The sequence below is a fragment of the Tachypleus tridentatus genome, chromosome 7, assembly GCF_004210375.1.
Source record: "Tachypleus tridentatus isolate NWPU-2018 chromosome 7, ASM421037v1, whole genome shotgun sequence".
Classification (NCBI taxonomy): Eukaryota; Metazoa; Arthropoda; class Merostomata; order Xiphosura; family Limulidae; genus Tachypleus; species Tachypleus tridentatus.
In genome coordinates, this window is record NC_134831.1 from 189,411,605 (window position 1) to 189,425,889 (window position 14,285).

The 14,285-nt window shown below is 32.7% G+C and overlaps 1 protein-coding gene across 1 annotated transcript; it reads left to right on the forward strand.

The window, feature by feature from the left end:
- Positions 1-3,442: 3,442 nt before the first annotated feature.
- Positions 3,443-12,382, forward strand: LOC143257531 (solute carrier family 35 member G1-like). Its single transcript, XM_076516320.1, has 2 exons — positions 3,443-3,591; positions 8,676-12,382. Exon 2 carries the CDS (start codon positions 8,686-8,688, stop codon positions 9,688-9,690), a length of 1,005 nt encoding a protein of 334 aa, XP_076372435.1. The 5' UTR covers positions 3,443-3,591; positions 8,676-8,685; the 3' UTR covers positions 9,691-12,382.
- The last annotated feature ends 1,903 nt before the right edge of the window (positions 12,383-14,285 follow it).

Consider the following 14,285-nt stretch of genomic DNA (forward strand, 5'->3'; position numbering starts at 1 on the left):
TGAATTCCTCTAGAGATGTGACATTGGTGTGGTTTACCTAGCGTCAGTCAGCTGGTCCCATTGAGATGGGGTCGCTGAATTCTAGTATTGGACATTCTCAACAAGTGTCGTTATCTTTGTGTCTGATGCTGTTGTTTGAGTATAGTGTTCAAAAAGTCCTGGTGTTACTGCAGTGGACTTGTTTGGCATTGTAGTGTATCTTCTCACAGAAATCCTTAGTGAGTAAAATCATGAACATTGATTCGTTTTCCTTTTCTTATGGATCCCTCAAATCCAGAACAAATGAAGCATTAAAGGTAAGTAAAAAACACATTTATACGACTCCATTATTACACCGTCCCCTATAAATCAATTCCAGTATCTGAATGTTTAATTATTTATTCTTTGACTGACAAACCCTTGTTGCAAATGTATTCCTGTTTTTATTAGACCGGCATAGAGGGACCTTCTTGCTTTCTAAAATTAATAAATAAGCTCCATTCTGGAGACATCTTAGTGCAAACATCTACAACACATAAACACGGCAAACTCCTTCTGAATACGAAGACCATTGGCAATATACGTATTAAAATTACTCCCTTGCTGCTTTGAAAACTTATTAAGAATTATCATTGACAGGATTTACAGAACATTTTCGAATAGGAGATCTATGCTGGTTTCTCCATCCAAGGTGTTTTTGAAGTGAGATATATCTTCATTCTTAAACAAGGAATTACGCTTCCTACAAATGTTCTAATTTTGATGTTTGCATCACCAGGTTTATTAACGTTATGTTAACTGTAACGTATGATAATATATTTGTAATCAACTTAGATATTTCCACTGTCATTCGTTTGGATTTTCAAAGATATATTGCTGTGGTTTATGTAAGCTCATTGTGGCAACAACGACAATGATATCTAAGAGTTTCAGTTGTGCCCTCACTGCAACAATTGTGACAGTTTCCATCCTTCTTATATTCGTTTTTTTTTTCAATGGGTGGAGGAAAATGAGGTAAAATGCTTAAAAACTTTTAATACCATTTCTTATGGTGAGGCTTTGATCTTGTTGTCCAGTGCCGTTAGACATATGTTTCTGCACTGTGTTCCCCTGCTACATTGGGACTGAAGAAATATATTTCCGTGCCTCTTTCAGAATCTTTCTCATATTATGTGAAGAGTCTTTTTTCTTCTGTCTATAGAGGATTTGTCCAGTCCAAGTCTAATTTTGCCTTTCAGTTACATTCAGTGAGCGCTCAAGTGCACCTACTCTTACCCTGAGGTTCAGGAACACTATGTAGTCACACCCAAAGTCTCTGGAATCTCTGTATTTGACAGAGATCAACCAATCAACGTAGGTCAGATTTCATGAAGATCAAAAACTTCTATCAACTAAATAGAAACACCATACTTACAAGAAGAAGGGGATTTCTACAAGTTCTCCTTCACTTAAATAAAAATGGCTACTTTAATAAAGTAGAACTATTAAGGTTTCCATTCTGGTTGGGTTAGACATTAAAGCCTTAATAATTTCATATCACCCCATAATTTTATAAGAAATATTTCTGAAATCTGTGACATTATCACATTTCATTTTGTGCGGTTTTCTTGATATCAGAACGATATATTGTGAGGTGATCAAGTCCATGGAGATGTGGCCCTGCTGGTTGATCTGCATGTACACCATCTTATCTGTTTCACTTAATTCACAACTGAAGACTGACTCCATCCGTATCTTTGTGGGTGGTACAGTTATTGTTTGTTCTCTCTACTTGTCTCCTTATGATCAATCAGACCTTGATGCATTTATAGAAGAGTTGCCATTTTCTTTTTTCATCTAAGGAAACTTTAATGGACACAATTGCCTCTAGATGATGCTGATATGGATAGAAGATGTCGTTGCGTGGAGTGTATGCTTTCAGATAACAACCTCTCTTTCTTTAATACTGTTGCTTTTGAATATTTTCATGCACCTAGTCCGGATTTTACTGCTATTGATGTATCTTCCTGTTCAATCTTCACTTTTTCCATTTTACTTGAACTGTTGACCATTAACCACAGGAGCAGTGATAGTTTTCCGATTGTTTTGAGAGATATTGACCATGTTTGATGTCTTCTGACCCAATTACCATGATAAAAACTGGAACAAGATAGTTTTGTAGTTAAATGGCAGTTCTCTCCAGTGATAAGTTAAGATGAAGTAACAGTTGATTATCTAAATAACTTTGTCAACAGCATGTCAGGTAGCTTTATGGAAGTTATTATGGTATAAGGATGACCAACCGAGTATCGGATATTTAACACTATTAAAGGTTGCATACGCTATTTATGATAATTTGATGTCGTATTTTGTTATTATATACATTTTATTGTGATAGATGAAATACTGAATTAAACATCTTTCTACAAATGTTCGATAAATTTCTTTGATGCTCTAATAAATCGTTTATGGTGTCCATAGCGCTTGAGACGTTATAAAAATTAAATATGCAGAAATCTTATACACAATAATAATATTATTACTTGTTACAAAATATGTAAGCATTTTTGTAAAGAATAGGTGACAGAGATACAAACTAAGAACATATTTATTTCAAAAGTCAAATTAGTGAAACAGTAAGACCGAGGGTAAACTATTATCTTGACATATAGAAAATTCAGTCACGAATAAAACCAGCTTTAACATATTTAAAACAAATAATCGTTTTATATATAATGGTGAATGTAAATGGAAGGTTCTACGTCTTTGTGAAAATAAAAGCAAAACATTACAAATTAAAACGTTTATAACTTCGTAGAAAAAAAAACAACTGAATATTTAATCTTTAAAGTAAATATCTTTATAATGGTTTAACATCTGACATTGTTATAATACTTTTATCTGACATGGATATCAACTGCAAAGTCTTCTTACCTCAGCACAACAGTTACGGATACTTCGTTCAATAACTTGGTTCAGTATTTATCTTAGGTACTAGCACAGACGTTGAGTGACAATTTGTCTTATTTGCGTTCCACAAACGTTTAACCGTTTCATATAAATAATCACAATTTTGGAAGCAAATGGTTTGATCGAATTGTTTATTCTGAAGGTTTCTCTCGACAATAAAGGTTATTTTATTGCATAGCTCAAACATTACTTGTATATCCAATTGTGTAAATTTCTAGATGGATTAGCCAACTACAAAATGAAATGTGTAATTCAAGCATTTAATGCTATCATAACGTTTAAACCTCAAAATATTTAATGTCAATATTTAATGGGAAATTTTATTGGAAATAATGTAACCGTCGTATCCTTACATATCATTTTATACATTTAGAAAAGAATGAGGATCGATACATTCTCAAAAATCATACTAAATGTTACTCTATTTTGTTATTTCGAAAGAGAACCTAGTGAGTTAAATTGATGTATCTTCGTACCGTTTAATATTATTCCAGCTGTTAAAGAAGTTACGATTGTGGGCCAGCTCTTCTCTATTGGTGCAAGTGCATAACCTGTTGCTGCAATACATAAATAAAATACATCTACCAGCTTGTACTCTATACTGGTGTTGCTTACTATCAAATAAACGTCTCTTTGTCATCCCGTCTCCCTTTCATAATTCAAGTAAGTTGTAAAATTCAAGCTGAAATGCTTATTTTACAAATATGAAACTTTTATTAATCGTATTATAGAACTGTATTTAAATTAATTCGGCTGTTCTAATTACGATATATATGTTAATCTCTTGTTTTATATAAACATTTAAGTTATTTCATTAAAATCTAAGGTTAATCGCCATCTTTATATATCTGTTTTCACAATTCTTTCCAAGTTAGTGTTCAATGTTGTCCAGTTATATTTGAACTTCGTAATTTAATTCTTAAAGTTCTGTTTTCATAGATGTAAGACAAAACAAGTTTAACTTAATACAATATAAAAACTCAGAATGTGACAAGCGAAATTAGTGCATTACATTTTTCACTATGTTTAATGTGAGGTAAAAGCATCTTATTTTAAATCATATTGAAATTTACATAGAGTTTAATATTTAAACACGATTCTTAAAAACGCAAAAGATATTTGTGGTTCTAATTTTATTATTATGTATCACATATCCTCTAACGAAATTCATTCTTCAAGACACCTGTCTTAATGGAAAAAAGAGCTCTTAAAAATAACGACAAGAAGCATCGTTAATAACACCAGAGTATCAATGTAATTATTCAATCTATTCCAATCAGTATAGGTTTTATATTATTGTTTACTAATTTATGACGTTAATTAATCTTAATGAGTTTGTTTGCAGATTTGGCTTCTTAAGAGTATGATATTTTTAATTTCACGCTAAGCTACATGAGGTTAATTTACGCTAACCGTCCTTAATTTAGTAGTGTAAAACTATAGAAAAGTAGCTATTTTTCACCACTCTTGAGCTAATATTTTACCAACGAATAATGAGATTCATCGTTTCATTATAACACCCCTACAACTGGAAGAACTCATATATTTGCTGTGACACTAATTACAAATATAGCGCCGTAATCTCCTAGTCATTTCGGGCCAAGACCCGTTTGATAGTTTTGATGTACCTTGTTTAGTTTCTTTGTATTAGAATCTATGCGTAATTCTCGTTTGTTTTAAAATAAACATGTATCTATCCGTTATATTTTGTATACATTTATAAGAGAAGCTCATTTCGGTCTTAATCCATATTTTATATTGACAATTATATAAAATGAGTCATCCCATAAAATATAAAATATACATACATATATTCATTTTTTGTTACTAAAGAAAAGTGGAAAGTATTTTTCAGTAAGAATAAAAATAACGAACAAAAGTCAGATGAAAGTTTTAAATATAATTTAAAAGGCCAATGCTGCAAAATATTTTAAAAACACAATTAAGTTAAACAATTTCACAATTGCCAATGACAAAGTCCAAGTTGAGGATAAAATCATAGCTAATAGATGTCTAAAACAACTTCTTCACTCAGTATGTACACCACCTCCGTAGAATACAGCATTTGTTCTACAAGAGAATCAAGGTATGAATATCGTAAATCTGGTGGCACAGACAAGTGTGCATGTGTTCTTTGATCAGCAGTGCCATCCCTCCATTCACTCGTCCTTCACACAACCTGCAATTTGGTGTGAAGAAAGCTGCCAAAAAGTGACTGTATCAGCAAGTTTCTTGTGAGGAAAGACACTTGAATCAGTAAAAACCTTAATATAATCCAGAGTAGAAAGTAATCCTTGAAAGTTTCACTGTATTAAAGTAGCCACTTTTACTTTGGTGGAAGAGAAATTGGCGGAGAACCCTTGTCTTTACGACAATGCTGTTTTCCTTTCTTAGAAGTTTTATCCATAGATAATGCCCTGAACTGAGTGGTCAGGTTTCTATCGGTAGACATATATTACAGCGACTGATGGCGTAAACAAATATTCATTTTGCATAATGGGACTGAAGAAGGAGTACCCGAGCAGACAGTGGAATGGTACAGACAGAGATAGGAGCAGACACAAACTTGTTAACCCATTTATCCATAGAAGGCAAATGACGTTTCAATAGTTTGAGAACAACTTTTCTGAAGGCAGAGAAAAAAATCCTTCTGCATTACTACTGTAGCAGTGAAATGTAGCGCAGCTACAAATGTTCAAATGGAGTGAAGGACAATGAGTTCCGAGACTTTGGATTAGAAATATTATGTACAATATAACTTCTTTCTCCCTGTGGGAATCAACACAACTGACGTAGTGAGGGTCCATTTGACACTCAGAAACGTCATTGTCTTTATCACTACAGTGAACACATAAAAAACTAAAAAAATGCTTTATAAATGGTTTTGTTTGGTTTGAATTACGCGCAAAGCCACACGAAGGCTAGCTGCCCTAGCCGTCCCTAATTTTTCAGTGTAAGGCTAGTGAAAAAGCAGCTAGTTATCACCACTCACCGCTAACTTTTGGGTTAGTAAGATTGACTGTCATATTATAACGCCCTTACGGCTGAAAGGGCCTTAACCACCTGTCCATGCCCGGTCCCTTTATAACTGGAAACATTTGAGAAGGCTTGGAATGTGAGGCAGTATCTTACAGTTCAGATAACCAGCGTTGACAGAAACAGGTGAACGTGCGATATAAAAGTAAAATTTAGAGATTTCTGGAAAAAAATAATTCCGTCCTTGCGAGTGGAGATACGGATTACAACAGACACGCCTTAGCAGAATAAATTAGCAAGTATTTCCGATTCTGAAATGTTCTTTCAACACATTCTCAACAAGCACTCTTCGGGAGGAACTCAAAGTAGCATGAGAATAGTCTTAATGAGTATTCTTCCAATGGCTTTCGAATTCAGGAGTTTGCTTTGTTTATTTGACATTTTTCGATGAAGATGTCTCTAGAGTGTAACTTTCTAACTGAAGTGGGAGAGACAACAAAGCCCTATAATCTCTTGTGAATGAAAACAGAGATATCTGTATGATTAAGAATGTATAATTGAAAGCCGAGGTTTTTTATATGATTTTGACGGTGACTGTTTAACAAAATCGTCCACGCGTGGATATTTACCTACAAGCTGGTTGTTATTGTTTTATTATTTTGGAGGATTGTGGATCGATAATAAATGGATTATAATTCAGTGCCTACTGACCCTACCCACTATGGAGTACTTCAGTGGGACACACTACGATGCCAAAATAGATACTTCAGCAACTCCATGGCTTCGTGAGCCCCATACCAAAACACCAGCATCATAAACAATATCTAGAACACCCGTTCAGAATGCGCAGCACTGGTACTCAATTGACTACAGCCCAATAGGACCAGCTAGTTCACCTGGGGGTCGAGCACCCAAGACCAGACGTAGATAGGAATTCAAAGTGGTGGTTTTTAATGCCCCCAGACACCAGTCAACCACCACGATCCTCTCCTCCCCTTCAAAAACCATTCAAATTAATCCTTGTATATCAAAGTTTAAAAATAATTACTTATTTCTAAAAATAAGAACAGAATAAAAGTGTTTGTCTTTGTATCACTGCTTAACAACATTTTGAGAAATAATAAACTAGTTAGATATCTACTTTCTTAGTTTCTTAGTGACGCTTCACTTGTTTTGTGTTAGTCAACCTTAAACTGAAGGTTGTGTCACCGCGCATTATCCAGAGTAAATTACGATATAATTTATATCACAGGTTAGTTTAGTAGCAAAACATCAAGACTTACCGGATAACGAGCAACTAAGATATAACTTACTCCTTCTTAGCAATGAAAGTTTATTTTATTTTAACAGCTGTCAAAGTTTCAAGAGTTAAGGTTTTATTTAAACTTCTACCCCTTAAACAGAATAGAAGCATCTTGCTAATAAATATAACGGAATCCGTTATAAACATATTCTTAAATATTCTTCGTAAAACATATTCATATAAAGCTGAGTGAGAAGTATTTCAAAAATATAGGTATATTTATTTTCACCAATTGAATTCTGGAATTTCTAGATGTCTGACTTGTATAAGCATTTTCATAATTAATTTTTGTTTGTTTGTATGCGTTTAGGCACATAAATTACATAATAGGGTAGGCCTATCTGTGCCGTGCACACAACGAGTACTAAAACCCGATTTATGGTACTATAAGACATACTACTGTAACACTGGGGGCTTCACAAATAACATATAGTTGTAATTACCAAGGGGCCTAGATTATTTAAAATATAAAAGTCTACATGACATATTTCTCTCTGATCGTGAAAGCTATGAAGCTATCCAGGTATATGGTGCTTTTAACTATTATAACTATTTTGTATTGCAAATCCTTAATTATTGTCCACTTCTTTTACAAAAACATTTTGAAGAAATTATCAACTATTTTCTTTAACTTTAAATAAACACAACAACCATTTGGTTTGGTGTTGAAGCTAAGGAGAAATTACAAACTTTATTTCAAATACATTAATGAAATGATTTTTAATACTTGTACAGAAGATAATAGTTTGAGTTTATTATAAGATGTTTTTGTTCAGATAAATTGTATCCTTAATATTTAGTGTTAAAATAACTTTATGATTTTAATTATTTTTATAGTTTTAGTTTATTAAGAAGTACAATAACATTAGAAATGTATACAAGTGACACATTTCTGATTTTATCTAGTGTATTAATTATTTCATAATATAAAGGAATGGAATAAATACATTAACATTAGAGCGAGCATCGGCAGGTGGTTAGAATACTCCACTCGCAATCTGAGAGCCATGGGCTCGAATCTCCATCACTCCAAACATGCTCGACCTTTCAGCCGTGGCGGTGTTATAAGCGACAGTACATCCCACTATTGGTTGCTTAATGAACTGCACAGAAGTTGTCGGAGGGAGCAGCTGATTAGTTGTTTTCTCTCTAGTCTTACAGATAGTTCTCATGTAGCTTGCATGAAATTACAAAACAAATAAACGTGAAAACTGGAAGGAAAATATCATATTTTGAAAGTATGTATTTATATCTCTATATATCAATAATGAGGTTTACACGTGGTTTTATAAAGCTTAGTACTTAACCTAATCAGATTACAAAATAGATAGTATATATTAAAAGCATCAAAATTATCTCTTTCCAATCCTATCATGTTTTTTGACTGGTTATATTGAGGAATAATTAACCTAAAGTGTGGATATAATAAACTGGGGTTGTAATATACCTTTATATTTTATTTTCCAAGGCTTAACCACATGGACCGTGGACGACAATATTATGGAATTGGCTTACTTTTTTCTGGAGGATTTTTCAACGCCATTATTGGAGTATTAGTACACTTTACCAATGAAAGGACATTTATGGACGTTATGGGCTTCTCTCAGGTAGTCCGTATATTTATCATTTCACCTCTGATCGTATTCCGAAATATAAAGTTCATCTACAAGCGAAGAACGACTCTCTTAATCTTTCTTCGATGTGTTATTGGAGCGTTAGGAGATACTTTTGTCTATTACTCCTTCACTCTACTTCCTCTTGGCGACGCAACTGCCATCTATTCTACAAACTCAGTTTTTGCTAATGTGTTTTCAGTTTTTATATTCAAACGTTTGTGGAAATGGCAGAATTTTGCTTCCAGTATCCTTTGTATTTTTGGCGTTGTTATTATTTGTCAACCAAGTTTTTTATTTGCATTAAACAAACATTTTTCCTTGAATTACAAAGGAATTGCTGCGGTGATAGCTGGCTCTATTCTGGATTCGTTCTCTTTCAACCTTAATAACCTTTTAGAAAACGTTGATCATATTTGCATCACAACGTTTCTAAGCTTAAATACGATTCTCTTTTGGGTTTTGACTTTAATAAGCAATAAACGACTCCCCGTGTTAGGATTTGCTGGTTGTTCCTGGACAAATTTGCTCATCTCTGCTATAGGTTTGGCTGGGTTGTTGAACGTTCTAATTGTTACACGAGGATTTCAACTTGTTGAAGCTGGTCCAGGCAGTGTAGCTCTTTGTTCTGTTATTGTGTTTGGTTATATCTTTCAACTCTTTATTCAAAACTCTTCTATTCAAGTGGTGAGTGTGTTTGGGGCTGTGTTAATCATTATAGCTATTATTCTTTCATCTCTGAATGCCGTGAACGATAAGAAAGAAATTTCGAAACATGTGACTAAAGACATGAGCCAATCACTAAGCAGAAAGGACAGCACAAGAAGAGGCATAATTCAAGAAGCAACTGATTTAAGAAAAAATGACTGAAAACTATGGTGCAAAGAATATTTATGAGATGGAAGCCCTCGATATAAAATGTGACTTTGATTTCATAGATTGTCGAGAACAACTTATTATCTACTTTGAAATTATTATTTTATTCTATATTTTATTAAGACCAACTATTTTACAAGAGGAAAACATATTAGAAGATATATTCTTAAAATGGGAGTAATAAATGGTACATCTGGCAAATATGGGTGTTAACACTTTTGTTGATAAGAAGAGAACCATGTTTCAACTTTCCTTGGTCATCTTCAGGTTAAGAAAGAGAGAGTTTGCAAATGAACGTTGCCGGACGAATGTCTAAGGGACGAGAGTATAAACGGGTACAGGATTGTAGGGGTCGTTGCAGGTGACTGTTAGGTTATTAATCAGTATAAGTATAAAGGTGTTCCTTTATATTGGTTTTAGTTGCTATATAAGTAGGGCTTCTTTGATTTTGCGTGTTTTTACATTTATTTCCCTTCTTGATATCCGGTAGTTTTCTACGGTTATGTTGTGTTTATTTGATTTGCAATGTTCAAAAACGTGTGAATATGTTTTTTTGTTCTTTAAATCTAGTTTCCATTTTTCTGTTTGTTTCTCCAGTACAGAAGTCGTGACAACTGTTGCATTGTATTTCACAAATTATGTTAGTGTTGTGTTTGCCAGTGTAGTTTTTACATAGTATGGCCTTTAGTTTCGTACCTGTTTTTTGAATAAATTTGGTGTTTACTGGAATGTTGTGTTTTGTTGCAAGTTTTATTTCCAAACGTTGGTTATATTTTCGCTGTTGTCAGGAACATAAGGTATGCGGCAGTATAATGTTTGATAGTTTATTTATCTTGGGATTTATTGTTGTTTGTTTGTTGTTGGTCTAGGTATGTGCGTATATTTTCCACGGTTTTTTGAAGAAATTTGTTGATGTTCATCAAGTGTTGTTTTATTTTGTTGATTTCATCGTTAATTTTATCGGGTGAGCATAGTTTTGTGGCTGTGTTTATTTGATTTCTTAATATGTTGAGTTTTTGTTTTGTTTGGATTGTGTATTTCTAGTGATCTTGAGGTTAGGAAATGCTATTTGGTTAGTGTTTACCTGTTTACAAGTGAACTTAATATTGAAGTGTATTGAGTTAACGTGATTGAAAAACCTAACGTCAGGTAATTTGTGTGTGTTATTTAAACATGAATTTAAAAATTATAAAACGCCTGGTATTTTACTTTGTTTTTCTTAGTCTCTCAACGGTAAATTTTCATTTTAAATTAATTGCCAATAAAATATTATCCAACTACCAAATACATGCTCAGCAATATTTAATGTGTTGTTTTATTTGAATATATGTTTACTCCCTTCTTTGTTTTGTTACATGTGGATCAGCTCATACATGAAATAATGTGCAGAAAAATATAGCTATTATATCGTAACTATAATTATTTGTTTGTTTGTTTGTCTGTTTGTTGTTTGTTTTTTGAATTTCGCACAAAGCTACTCGAGGGCTATCTGTGCTAGCCGTCCCTAATTTAGCAGTGTAAGACTAGAGGGAAGGCAGCTAGTCATCACCATCCACCGCCAACTCTTGAGCTACTCTTTTATCAACGAATAGTGGGATTGAACGTCACATTATAACGCCCCCACGGCTGAAAGGGCGAGCATGTTTGGCGCGACGGGGATGCGAACCCGCAACCCTCAGATTACGAGTTGAAAAATATGTAAAATATTATATTTTAGATAATTAAAAACAGAATCAATTGGACGCTTTCTCACCTGATAAAATAATGAGTTGATGATATAGTGGAAAAGTTTCGTGTAAAAAATAATAAATCCATTACAACTGTCGTTTTACAGTGATTAATATTTTAATTTAAAACAAAAATATTGACATCTGACCAAAATATTTGACATGCATACCAACATAGCCAGATGTTAATAAAGGGATCAGACACATAAAAATATATCTCAAAAGATAAAGAACAAAGTTACACAAATATGAAACTTTCTAAGCAAGTAAATTATAAACACAACTAAATTATTAAGATATATAGATATCTAACGAAGTAAAGTTAAAATGACAAAATACTTAAGTTTTAATATAACACAGTTGTTATTAAAGTGAATCTGTACTCGTTAGGCCAAAATTCTATTCATATCACATCTTTGCTGCATGTCATCTACAAATTATAAGGAAATGGAGAGGTCTCCACAAGTCGTTATAATATGGGAGTGAATCTGCCTTTCTAATATGATATATGTAAGTTACGACTATAATTTAATTTGAAAGTATGGCATAGATACAATAAATTTGTTATTATTATATTTTATACGGTAAATTTGCACTTTTGTTCTGTATAGTAGTAGCCATCACTGAATTATCAAGGTCGATAACAGGTGACATTCCTATATTTTGTGACATTGTATGCGTTAAATACATATTCCTACACTTAGGTTCCCCAATGGAACAGCGTAATGTATGCAGGCTTACAACAATAGAAACTGATTTCGATACCAAGAGTTTATAGAGCACAGATAGCTTTTTTGTGTTGTCTTGTGTTTAATAACATCATCACCTATACTATTTGGAGGAACAGAGTCATTAACAATAATGTTCTGGTACTTTAATCTGAATCTAAACAATAACATGTGTCAGAAGTGTATGATTCTTATGGTTTCATCTTAATTGAGAAGTTTTACCCATTTACAAACATGACAAGAAGTTTTTTCTCGCAATATATTTTGTACATCTTAAAATGAAAGATTATCCAGTTGTCTTTATTAGATTGTTATGAATTTAAGGTGACTTTCTCTTTTCATCCAAACAAGCATCTCTAGTGTACTTATATTTAAGAAAAAAATCATCATCCATTTGGAAACTTAATCGGAAATTCTTCACGTGAAATAAAAATAAAATTAATACTATTTCGTTCTCCAGCTGAATGAGACATTTTATGCTTGAAAGGCTATAACGATAAAGTAAATTATATACATGCGACACTTCTTGTTTCTGTTGAACGTTTCGTACCAGGGCTGTGTGGACGTCTTTGGACACTGACCTTCTATAGCACATTAGAAGTAACTTGTTTTATTAATCATTTTAAAATAATTACTGTACATTTAATTGTACTACAACTTTGCTAGCGATAAACAAACGGTTTTCAACCTAGGACTGCTGCACCTACGTTTCGCCTTTGGGACACTCAAGTCACAATCGCCCATGTTTTTACTATCATGCCGTCTTTTCAACTGGGAGCGACGACACCATTTCAGACATTTTTTTTCTACGGGTTTACCCCTGACGTTCAATAGTGTCATTGGCGATAATAACATTGTCATACATTCTTTTTACACCCCATTGGCCTTTTTAAATCAATTTAACTTACTTATCCAAATTTTTCACGTTATTTTGATTTAATTGTGTTTATTTTTACAATAATTTTACTTTTACATTTTTGACGGTTGTTTGACACAGATTGAAAAATTACATTTCGCCATTAAACGCTAAACAATCAACTTACAAAATCAGTTATCTATCAATGAACTGAGAGGTTTCTCTAAGCTAGTGTAAGAGTAAGAGGTTTTGTTTTATATACATATATATCCTTTTATATACATTAGGTTTCTTAAACTATTGACAAATATAATCTGCTTTTATTGCGTCGTCGGTATTGGATATAGCAAATACAGTGTGGTTCGAATACCATTATTATTTACTCCTATAATTCTGTAACTCTAGATATAGTACACAAATTAAAATTATAAGTGTAATTATAACAATAATATTCTTAATGTCGTCTATAATAATAATAAAGTGTCAAACCAAGTGGCTAATTCTACAAAATACATATACTTAAGCATAGTTGTGAGTTTATCTTCGGTAATAGTATGTCTTAATTCACAGAATCATATTAATAGTAAATTATATTTTTCAATAATCTATATAAAGCAGTCACTTTAACTTAAAACAGATATTCTTCAAAAAGGAATACTGTACATATATATAAATAACCTCATTAAGTCTATAAATTATCTGTAAATATGACCACACAGGACACAAGAATATACATTTTTATTTGTTTTATTACTTAACACCATAAATGTCTTTAACAAGTATAAATTACAAACAAATTAAAAAGTCATGTGGGTGACTTGGACTAAGACATAACTCTATCAAATTTCAAATAAATTCACCGAGGGAAATGGGACGACGGTCGATTGAAAAGTGTTTTGAAAAACAAGAAATAAAGAAAGTAGACAATAGAATAAAAAAACAGCTTGTCTCTTTGAAGTAACGTAACTAATAAAACGGATACACACGTTCAACCTGCACCAATTCAACGTTATATCCCTAAACCTAATTAAAAAAGTACAAAAGAATATAGTAAATATTACATTATATTTACAGACTATATTATTTGGATATATGGAATAAAGTTGTTGTTTCTTTTCGGCCTGTTGAATATCCCACGCTAAAATCAGTGGTCCACTTCTCCTTGTTGGGCACTGCAGATTGCCCGACATGGCTTTCCTATAAGATATCACACACACACACACAATTACCTTTTAAATAAAATAGGGTGTAACCACTAATTCATAAAATTTGTGAAAA

Bases quoted from the DNA above. Each gene is read 5' to 3' on its own strand.
- LOC143257531 (XM_076516320.1), top strand. From the start codon at position 8,686: ATGGACCGTGGACGACAATATTATGGAATTGGCTTACTTTTTTCTGGA.